We start from the raw sequence: 12,121 nt of genomic DNA, 5'->3' as shown, positions 1-12,121 counted from the left end.
AATCCGCCACCGAATTCACCGCACCAGGCAGGTAAATTGCAGATAGGGACTCCAGATTCAACTCCGCCCAACAACAGATCTTGCGGCTGAGGCAACTGAGGGAGCGAACCTAGCACCCCCTTTGATGGTTCACATAAGACATGACAACCTGCCGCGCACACATAGGAAAAAGCAGCCTCAGACTGAGAGTGTGCCGAGCCCTGAATGCGCCCCTGAAGTAGCAGAGAGCGAAGAGGCAGCAAACCATGCCGTCCAACCGGCAGCAGGTAAGAAAATGCCCACGGAAGCCTCCGGCCCCCACAGACATCGCCCCCGGCCGCGCAACGTCCGCTCAGCAGGACGCGCGGCCGGGAAAAGGAAAATAACCAAACGGCAGACAGGACACAAGGCGTCCCGTCCAGACAGTAGTCACACAGGTACGTCCGCTAAGCAGGACACGAGGCACATAGGCAGAAGAAGGGGGAACAAAAACCAAAATATAAAACCAGATACACATGCAAATGAAAAATGAAAATACACCGCAAAAGTTAAACAAACACTACTTTCCCCCAACTAGATACCAACGGACTAAGGGAACCGCTAAAGCAGGAACCCAGCCCCACTCACCTGACCAGCAGGGAACACAGCACTCGGAGAAGTGCAGAAAAAAAGAACAGGTCGTGTGGGTGTTTATGTGTCCCTTAATGGGATTGGCTGGAGCCACTGGGGGCCATATTGGAGGAGGGAGAGGGAGACTAGAACGATGTTTTTTTTTTTTGTACTTGGAGTTCTGTGTGGAGCCAGAGGCTCATATGTGATTACTGTGGCGAGGAAGACTGGACGAGGAGGTAATGGAATGTTGTTATGCTGGATTAATTATTCCAACCATCGAGCCTTCCCCGGAACAAAGCTTGTTGGTGTTCAAGTGTCATCACTCTCTGCTAATTCATCTTACATGTGTGATTGGTCAACTAGATCATCTTCCACATGCTTTAGTCAAAGCTCATAATTAACACTATAATGCAGAGCATGACAAACCTTTTAGAACCCCGGCTCAATTTTTAGAACAACTCACTTTTACGACTTGCATAGCTTTAATGGACATGAGGTGGGTGATATTTTAGTATATCCAAATTCTCGTGCAGTAGCGCATTGTCATTTACAGACAGCACGCTTTCTATCGAAAGGGCAACTGTCCTATTAAAAAAAGGGCAACAATCCTATTAAAATCGGTTTCCATCATACTTTACAATTACATAAACATGTACATAATTTTTGTTTCCTAACTGCTAAATGTGTACAGTTCATATGCAGGTATATACGTTTTGTTGTGTATTACAAAAAATGATATCAAACACCCTCTCCTTTCACACCCCTCTGTGCCCCCAACAAGATTGTCACATTCACTTTACTTTTCTTTCTCTGACTGCAAAGTGAGAGGTGTTTGTAAACAGCAATCCCAATGTTAATATACATAAGCAATAATTTGTTAGAAGATATAGCCTGAAATTTCACCTCAGTCTTTGAAGTGGAAGACGGGCAGAATGTACAGTTTAAAAAGGAACTTCATTCTATGCCTCCTATTTTTTGTTCAAACACCATACTCGAAAAGATGTTGAGCCACCTACGCCAGAAACTACCGGACTTTGTATGGCAAGGAAAGTCCCTCAGAGTTACGCGTCCAGCTCTATTTCGCCCTGTAGATGAAGGGGGGACTGTTCTTCTTTGATGTCATCCCGTATGTCTTGGTGGCTCAATTACGACCAGATGTACTCTGAGATTACAACTTCTAAAACAAAACATTCAGCACCTCCACTCAAAATATATATTATGGTGTTCCCTAATACTCTGCTTTCCACAACAACCAGAATATTAGACTACTGGCAGCAAATATTCCGAAAGAATAGTTTATCCTCCTTAACTCTTCCTATAAACACTAATTGTTCATAGCCCAGATTTCCCACCAGGTACATCAGATCCAGGGTTTAAATCCTCCCCTCTGAGAGACTTCACCGGGGACGAAGTCCTTCTGATGTTAGAGTTCTTGAGCAAGAGATACAATTTAGATAGGAGGAACGCCTTACTCAAATATTACATTAGGTGGGTAGTCTAAATCCATGTGATAAAATATGTAGAGACGAGTCGCACATCGAATGCCTACTCATCACAACTGCTCGAAGAAAGATTATCTCATATATATATATACACACACACCATACTAAAATTGCTTCCACTACACGCTAGGAGATGGACCTAGATAGCGAAATCCCAGAGAAAACCTGAAGAAAGATTTGGAAGAGGACAGCAGGATACTCTAGATGTATAAAACATAGAGAACTTGCATGCAAATGAATGACAAAGTGGTACCTTACCCCCGCAAGTCTAAAAACGACGTTTGGGAGTCTGGTCCAAGTTGGAAGGAGTGCGGGGAACGAGGCACATTACTCCACTCATGGTGGGCATGCCTGCATATACTAATATTTTAGTACAAGATACGCAGGCTATATTACATTACCGAGCCAGCCAATGCTGACACTGCTCAGGGACCCAGGAGAGCAAATTATACACCCATTGACTATCCCAGTAGGGAAATTGACCTCCCACCTATTACTGGCAGCTATGTGTGAACTACAAAATGTGCCTAGAGATAACATGGTGAAGGATGTAGTCTAAATATGCCATGGAGAGACTGTTGGCAACAATCCACAATAGAATGTTTACATTATAGGGGATAAGGTGTCATTTTATACCCCACATGATGAGGAATCAGATGCTGTCACATGTCCTACTCTGACGAAGAGACTTGTGATGGAAACACTTGCACTGGCCCAATTTTCTTTTTGTTTATAAATGATTGTCAATAATATTTTCTCCATTGCTATATCACCGCGCCCCAGCTAAAACATGTAACTCAGCTGATTTATACTTTGTACTTCCGTATTGCTATTTGTTAGACCTGGTACCACTGTTGTGAGTCGCCCTTCCATTTTTCTCCGATTGCCTCTTCAGTTTTTGATATGTTCTGCTGGTTTAGATGTTTTGGGCACTGTGCCACTGCTATTCAGTGCCACAGTGCAAGTGCTCCCTATTGTAAATCCATGTATTGATTAGGGACTCCATGATTGGCTTATTTGATTTACTTGTCAGACCCTAGTACATTGCACCATGTTTTCCCAGGGCCTGTTCAGTCGGAATTGAACCATGGGGCTCCTTGTAGGGTGTGAATAATTCTGGAGCCAAAGTGGAACCCAAAGACTTAGCACATTAATTGATATGAAGAAGGATCTAAAAGATTTAATTGCACAGCCTCCAACGTACTGATATGAATTGAGGTGATCCCTTTTGGTTAGTGTCACCCAGACTCATTCAGTTAAACTGTGTGTTCGTAAGTGTTGTCATGGTCAATCATCGTCTTTGAAACTCCATATGAGATTTCTCAAAGAAAAGATGTGTAAAAACAGTTTATCGAATATGTCATTTGAGACTGATGCAATAACAAGTTTGAGAGGCACAGTCTCTTATATGGTTTGCAGAATTGCATCATTGGCGATGGCATTTTCGAAGAGGACAAAGCCGAATGCAAAGTTTGCATATATATGTCATTAAATCATTTTCAAGTAAGGCTATTAGAGGAACGGTTGCTATGGAATTCGCAATTACCTCCACACATTTTTGTCGTACTCCACCCAACCAGTGTCATTGGTGAGAATAGGATGCCATGTGCAAAACAAATAGAGAACAGAGTTATCTGAGCCATCATGCAAGAACATTGATCTGATGCAAAGGCAAGGGAAGAATAATAATCGTGGGATGGGGCTGATACAGTAATGTTTTTAAATGGGGTGCTGGATTGTGGGCTCACAGTTGTTATATTTGTGTGAGGATAGTAGATGTGGCTAGCAAGGCTGCAATCGGGCCATGGCAGTATGGCCGGGATACCCGTCACCCCCTCCCAACACAATCCCCAAGGATGGGAAGGCGGACACAGTTCTTGACTTTTGGAAGGCGGGAGGGAGTTACCCTCCCGGCCGTATTTATTAAAATATGAAACAAAATTAAAACATTAAAATAACAGTTTCATATCATGTACAATTTCATTTACACATTACGATGTTTATTGGCTAACCTTAACACATCTCTAATACAAAGGTTCTCCTAGCCGATTCTAAAACATCCTGCAAATGCATATACTCAAAATTAAATTGTACATCCTAACATTACGGGCCAACGGCAAGGTCGTAACCGGTGTCAGATCCCTAATACCAGAACTCCCCCCCTTACTTGTGAGGGGCGGGCGCACAGAGGACTGTACCTCTGTGCCAACTTCCAATTTCCCTTGTCTTAACGGGGGCCCCATATTTACTCGACGCCATCTTAGTGGTCGTCCGAGGACTCGTGTGAGGTGTCTAGAAGGTAGCGTAGACCCTCCTCCCACCCCACACTGCTTACCACATCCGCCGTCGCGGATGTCCTGGCCCCGGGAAATTCCCAGGAGGGGCCCGTAGCCCCTCCTCCCCTGGGAGGGGCCTATGACCGCCTTCCCTTTCGGCGGCCCCATCCTTAGAGGGGTACCGCCTCCCCGTGTGAGGGGCCAATGGCCGCCTCCCCCCAGGCGCTCCCATCCATAATGGGTGGCGCCCCACCTCTAGGGATCTTCCAATTACTGCTCACCAATCATGACCTTACCGCCCGACCAAAATAAATACGACATTTTCGAACCTAATGAGGACGGAATAAATGGTTAAACTGGACATTACACAATAACCTTTATCTACACAAATAACACATCACTTGACTAGGCTGTGATACTTCGCCTAAGAACATGTTAAATAGCAACCGTTTTATTATCCTCAAAAAGACAATCCAGACTTTATTAAAACAACCTGTAAAAGAGATAATATCACCGTTAATCGACTTTATTGCAATACTAATCGCTGCCATAAGGGGCTGGTGGGTGGGTCAAAATTGGCTCCTTGTTCCGACTCGGGCTCACGTGCAACGAGGAGGTGCAGCTTCCAAGCACAGGAACAAGAGGATGCTTGCTTAGATTGTTGCTCTTTTATTCTTCCTCGGGAGGGCGTGTACCCCCCTCCGATCCGCCTACAGGGCGTGGCCAACGGTGTAGGTGTCTAGGAAACCCCTCTTGGGCGGGAAAAGGCGCGCCCCGGCTACGCCGCTTCGGGCATACCAGCCGAGACACGCCTCCCGCCCAAAATGGTTTCCCGGGGGGGTCAGGGCACCCTACCATACGTTCGGGGGGACCGAGTGGTCGCCCCTTTCCATATGGCCGGGATACCCGTCACCCCCTCCCAACACAATCCCCAAGGATGGGAAGACGGACACAGTTCTTGACTTTTGGAAGGCGGGAGGGAGTTACCCTCCCGGCCGTATTTATTAAAATATGAAACAAAATTAAAACATTAAAATAACAGTTTCATATCATGTACAGTTTCATATCATGTACAATTTCATTTACACATTACGATGTTTATTGGCTAACCTTAAAACATCTCTCACATCTCTCAAGGGGCCGCCTTCCCTTTCGGCGGCCCCATCCTTAGAGGGGTACCGCCTCCCCGTGTGAGGGGCCAATGGCCGCCTCCCCCCGGGCGCTCCCATCCATAATGGGTGGCGCCCCACCTCTAGGGATCTTCCAATTACTGCTCACCGATCATGACCTTACCGCCACAGGCCGGATAGTTGACCGGCTATCCGGACCCCCCACAAACTCCTACTAAAGGTCATGGCTGCACAAACTCGTTAACCAAGCTATGAAGTCTCCTATGAGTAAGACATTCCCCTCCCGGGACAAATGGACCCCATCTTCAAGATACATATGGTCCCCCCGAATACATCCATGTGGGATACAATGTAACTGGTTTGAGCGAAACAACCTACTAAGTTTGTTATTAACTTTCTTCACCGACTGATTCAAAGCTGACACAGAGAGGGCCCCCGCCACACCTTCCTAGGAATCATGTGTGACCATGCAATCGTGCACCCCGGAACCCTTCTCGCCAACCAACTTACTGTGGATAAAATTAACTCGAGAAGTACTCGTCGACCAATGGTTACCAAATCATTGCCCCCAAGATGTACTATGATTACAGACGGCGGTGACCTCGTCCGCCCTAACAATCCCTCAATAAAAGTTTGAAACTGGTCAATACAGAGCCCGCCCCTTCCGTGGAAGGTCACCCTGTACCCGTATTCCCCAGCCATGTGAATCATGTCACCTGCTTTGAATACGTCCGCGGCACGCCTCACGTATGAGTGGCCAACTACCCACACCACTCTTCCCTCAGCCGGTGATCTTTGACCGCTGGTCCCCAGGTGTCGGGTCAACTGCACAGTCCGCCCCGCAAAGCCTGCTCGCGAAACTGTAAACCAAACAGAAAACAAGAAGCGTGAGTGCATGACATTAGCTTCACAACATGTGCAACCGCACATACCTTTTATAACAATTCGAGGACCAACGCCCCAACTGTTTCACCTTTTCCACACTCAGACCCCTGGCTGTAGCCTCTGTAGCAGCCCCTATCCGGAAGGAATGGGTCCCAAAATCGCTCGGGTTCAAGCCCGCTGCCGCGATTGCCATTGTTAACACCCGCTGGAACTGAAACCTAGTCAGTGGGGTGGCGTCGGTGTGCCTCAGCAAGCTTCCCCCCCATGATGCCGCCCTCTGCGCTAAATACTCCTCCACGCATTTTACCGGGCACATGGGAGACCCTGGAATCCGCTGGACTACAACACTGTCCCCGATCGCTCCCTGATCGGTCTTGGACCTGGCTATTGAGACTACCATCGTCTCACCCTTGATTTGAATGTGTTCTCGACACAGACCTCCCCCCGTATGCTGCTTATTCCTCGCTACCAGTTCGCTTACCCGCATAGCCCCATGGAATGCTAATGCAAAAGTGGCCCGGAATAGCACTGTCTCTGATTGAGATGAACATGTCGCAGGGAGTACGGACATTAACAGGGACAACCTTGCTAGACCTATCAGGTGCCTCTCGTCCACTCTACGACCCTCAAGGCGTTGCCACCCACGCAGTGCCTTCCTTACGAGAAAGGACGATGTGGGGTCCTGGATGCCATGAGCCTGCGCCATGAAGGCAATGGCGGCCCTGTGCCTATTGGCTGTTGCCAGTGACCGGCCTGCCTGATGTAGTGATACCAGAAATTTCAGGACGTACTCCTCCTGCCCCCAATGCTCCCCCCTAGCCGAACCCAGAAATGACCAATAGGAACGGAACGCTCCTTCATATGCCTTCCTTGTCCTGGGTGCTAGACTCTCTCCCACAAGGTTTTGTAATCCGGGGCACCGAGCGACCAGAGAGCTTTGGGAAATGGTGCCGCCACCAAGTCCGCTGAGGGCAGAAAACCCCGGAAGGCCTGCATGTGGGAACGAGAGAGTGCATCAGCCGCCTGGTTCAGTACCCCAGGCACGTGTCTTGCCCTAAAGTAGACGTTTAGTCTCATACATAGCAGGACAATGTCTTTCAGCAATCTCAAAATCCATTTGCAGCGTGCTGCCTGATTATTGATACATTCAACAACGGTCATATTATCAGACCAGAACACCACAGTGCGATCACGAAACCCCTCTGGCCATGTTTTCAATGCCACCAAAATGGGGAACAGCTCAAGAAAGCCAATGTTACTTGTGAGCCCCCTATCGTGCCACCACGCCGGCCATGTTCGTGCCGACCATTGATTACCAAAGATAGCGCCAAAACCCACACTCCCTGCCGAGTCGGTCCACAACCCCAGCTCCTCGGAGGAAGCTGGCGGTTTGTTCCACAGGACGCGACCGTTGAAATCCGCCAGAAATGCCAGCCATATGCGCATATCCTGGCGAACCTCTGCTGACAGTCTTGTGCGGTGGTGCCCTTCCTTGAGGCCAACCATGGCTTGTGCGATAGAGCGGGAAAAGGGGCGAGCCATCTGTATAACTCTAAGGGCAAAGTTAAGCTGACCCACAGCTTGTTGCAACTGATGGAGAGTTACCTTTTTCTCGCCGAGGCATATTTCAAGCGAGGCCTTAAATTTCATTACCTTCTCCTTGGGCAAACGGAAGCACCCCTCCACAGAATCGAGCTCAATTCCCAGAAACTCGAGTGAAGTAGATGGCCCCACTGTCTTGCCCGGTGCCAGTGGCACGCCAAATCGTTTCATGGGATTACAGAATTCCTTCAAAGCCTGTCCACATTCCGTGTCCCCGGCTGCACCCAGAAACAGAAAATCATCAAGGTAATGCATAACCTGCGTAAAGCCTGTGGCTCTGGTGAACACCCATTGCAAAAAAGTACTGAACTTCTCAAAATACGCACAAGAGATGGAGCAACCCATTGGCATACATTTATCCATGTAGTAGCGTCCCTGAAACACAAAACCCAAGAGACGCTGATCCTGTGGGTGTACCGGGAGCAACCGGAACGCTGACTCGATATCTGATTTAGCCATCAGCGCTCCGGGCCCCAGGCGATTCAACATGGCGACGGCCTCATCAAAGGATGCATACCGCACCGAACAAACTCCCGGGTCAATCGCATCGTTCACCGAAAGACCCCTAGGAGCGGATAAATTATGGATTAACCTAAACTCACCTGGGTCCTTCTTGGGGACTACTCCTAACGGTGAACAAACAAAGTTAACAACTGGCGGGTTCCCATATGGTCCCGCAACCCGACCTCGGACCACCTCCTTTGCAATTTTTGCCTGTACCACCGCCGTATTTTGTTGAACCGATAGTTGGTTTTTACACTGTGCTTCCCCCCGAAAATCCCCCGCCGGGATGCGGAAACCATATGAGAAACCGTCTCGCAACACCCCGGCGGAGACATGATCGGGGTATTCGTTCAGCCAAGGGATCATTGCCATGATGTCAACGGGAGTAGGTAACGGTGCCCCTCAGTCGATATTAGACCTGTTTGGCCCCTCCTCTACCCCCTGTATCACCATTCTTGGCTCTGCACGAACTCTCGGGTGTGAAGACTGTCCGCACCCTGCACACTCATGCCTGAACTTGCATGTCCCTTGTGGCCTAGTGCACTTGCCTCTGTTAAAGCTCCAACAGACCCCTTTTCTACCTGAGTTCCCATTATTCTTTGCGTGTTGATCACTGTTGGCGCCCGCCCGAAAGGGCGCCGTCAAATAATGGCGGGAAGGCTCCGCCCCATTCCCGCCAAAAGAAGACGACTTCATCGGGCTCGGCATAACCTGCTTCTGCCAGGAAATGGAGTCGAAACAATCCCACGTCAGGGATGAGTCGTGCTCCTTGGCCTTACGAAATTTGTTATCATAACCCATCCATTGATTGCCTTCATACGTTTCATAAAAATCCATTATACGTGTCTGGTAACAAGCTAATTCCGACAATACTTCAGGCCTACGTTCCCCCATGATTGCAGTGAACATTCCAAACGCCCTGGCCCAATTAGCGATCGTTTCATCTACTCTGAAACCCGCCATTTTGGCACGCCATACACTCGGATGCAACAACTCCTTCTGATTTTTAACATGCTCTATCTCATAGTGATCGGTCAACGGCGAAAACATGTTTACATATTTATCCGCCCAAATCCTCTCTTTCACATCCATCGGGATATGTTGGACCACCTTTTCCCTCCTTGAGGGTAACGATCCCTCCCTCAACATTGGCAACGGCTGCTTACCCAAACCAGTAGCTGTATCTGTTGTTGCTGCTGTTCCAACGCTCGACGCCGGTTGTTCCGCGGGAACCTGTGGGGAAACAAGAGGACGAGGTGCCTTCGCAGCATCTTTCGATTGCCGCAACTGCTTCATTATTAACCTGGCCTCCTCGGCCGTGTCTCCCGGTGCCACAGCACCCTCGTTGTTCTTGTCTAACCACGCCGCCAACTGGGCGGCCAGCTCGGGAGGCATATCTCCCTCGTTAACAGGTGTAACTACCACAGGGATCGGCTGTCCCGCGTTTGGGACCGGAACTGGGGCCTCCACTGGACTGACCGGGCTCACCGGAGGTGACTCAGGAACCGGGGCCTCCCCCCCCTGCCGCCCTATTCCTGGCCCTTTTACCTCTCCCGGCAGGGACTACTCCCGGCAATGCTGGTCCGATGACTTTCTTCGGTCTACCCGTACCGTTCATTGCCGCCATCTGCTTCTTCATGTTCGCCATGTCTTTCACCAGCATGCGAAGCATTTGTTCGGTCCCAACCTTCTTTCCGACCCTCTTGCCAGGCATCGTTCACGGCAAAGCTTCGGAATCACTGAAAGGAGAAACACAAAAATTACAAGTTCTCAAAATTGGCTCCTTGTTCCGACTCGGGCTCACGTGCAACGAGGAGGTGCAGCTTCCAAGCACAGGAACAAGAGGATGCTTGCTTAGATTGTTGCTCTTTTATTCTTCCTCGGGAGGGCGTGTACCCCCCTCCGATCCGCCTACAGGGCGTGGCCAACGGTGTAGGTGTCTAGGACAACCCCTCTTGGGCGGGAAAAGGCGCGCCCCGGCTACGCCGCTTCGGGCATACCAGCCGAGACACGCCTCTCACCCAAAATGGTTTCCCGGGGGGGTCAGGGCACCCTACCATACGTTCGGGGGGACCGAGTGGTCGCCCCTTTCCATTAAGGTTGTGCAGAAGCGTGGTGATGTTTTTCAACTGTAAGAAGTTAATGTGTTTTTTGGTGTAGATGGGATGTTTGTTACAGTATGAATCTGGCAGATTGTTTCAAAACAGGAAAGACTGATAGGCATACAAATTAGTGTGCAAAGTCATGACCTAGGTTGATATCTTTACCGTAGGTTATCTCATAGGTTTATTGATGCAGTTTTGCAAAGTGCTGCACTACACCAGAATGCTTTCAGAGTAGTGGAGAGTGTATAGTGAGGTGCTTGGTCACAGGTGTTCGATAACACAGTTCACTTGATAGTTATACTACATAAAGTTAGTGGCAACAGTAATTGTGAGCAGTGCAGGGGTTTAGGCAGTGGCAGGAGTCCAGTGACTATAGTTTGGAAGAAAGGATTACTGTCTTTGTGGTACAATGATTAGCTGAGAAAGTCATCCCGTGGGTTTCTAGAATCTCTCTCACACTGCTGTTTTAAATTCAATGCCTTCTAGGAGGCGATGGAGAATCTGAAATTGATATTACACTAGATGATAAAGATAAAAAGGTGATATAAATATGCTTCCTAGGACTTCATGAATGCTTTCTTAGGTTCGACTGTACAAAGGTGAAAGGTTGCTATGGTTGGAGGAGGGGTCGGTACTGGCGGACTAGTTGTGGGATCAATGATGATAGTACTTACTCTAAGTCAACATTTCAAAACTGTAATGATAATGTTCGTTGATATTAATTGTTATTGTAATGCCATTGTGCCTTTTTGTGATGCTTCAAATTATTCATACAAGATTGTATCTACTTTTGTACACTGAGCAATTGTTAAATAGAGATATATTTTTTAAAAGATTGCTTTCACAGATTATATGGCATGCAAGACCTTTTGATTTATTTTTTGTGAATTGTTAACAACTTCCGCGTGCAAGCAATCCTCTGGTATTTCCATGTTTTAATTTTCCCTCGATTGAAGAGCCGAGGTAGCCGTGTTGTAGGGTAATTGCTGGGAATTTAATACTAGCTTTGAAGACTGCTCAATATGTATGTTTCCATACATTCCTATTGTATGTTTCAGATACCACAAAATGACGTTCTATATTCTGCATCTTTTATTACAGCTGAAGAAACAGCAGAAGACAATTTGATTTTTAATAAAACTGTTCTTTGCTTGTAGGAGAAGAAGAGTTCCTCATTAATCTCATTGACTCCCCTGGGCACGTGGATTTCTCTTCAGAAGTATCAACTGCTGTTCGTCTTTGCGATGGGGCTATAATAATAGTGGATGCTGTTGAAGGAGTCTGTCCTCAGGTGAAAAATTAAACTTAAAAAGTATAACTTGGCAAACAGTCTGTATTCACTAGCTTTGTGAATCACTCAAAAATTCAATCACATAATTTTTTCATTGCCAGATACATGGGTGGATTGCTACAAATCAGCAAATTGTAAAATCTCTTAACAGGCTTAACAGGCACACGTCCTTATTATCGCATTTCTCGATCACTCGGAGCCCTCAACTATCTCCCAGTAGAAGCTGGAATACAAC

The 12,121-nt window shown here is 47.8% G+C and overlaps 1 protein-coding gene across 4 annotated transcripts in view; it reads left to right on the top strand.

The window, feature by feature from the left end:
* Positions 1-12,121, top strand: part of EFL1 (elongation factor like GTPase 1) — a 1,188,367-nt gene that overhangs the window by 74,123 nt on the left and 1,102,123 nt on the right. For all 4 annotated transcript variants that reach the window (XM_086958226.1, XM_086958223.1, XM_086958224.1 and 1 more), the window contains exon 5: positions 11,753-11,886. In XM_086958226.1, the coding sequence (XP_086814352.1) occupies positions 11,753-11,886 (134 nt within the window). The remainder of the gene's footprint in view (positions 1-11,752; positions 11,887-12,121) is intronic.

Source organism: Lissotriton vulgaris, chromosome 2_1 (genome assembly GCF_964263255.1).
Source record: "Lissotriton vulgaris chromosome 2_1, aLisVul1.2, whole genome shotgun sequence".
NCBI classification, from domain to species: Eukaryota; Metazoa; Chordata; class Amphibia; order Caudata; family Salamandridae; genus Lissotriton; species Lissotriton vulgaris.
The sequence above is the reverse complement of the archived record's forward strand: the minus strand, read 5'-3'. Positions and strand labels throughout refer to the sequence as shown.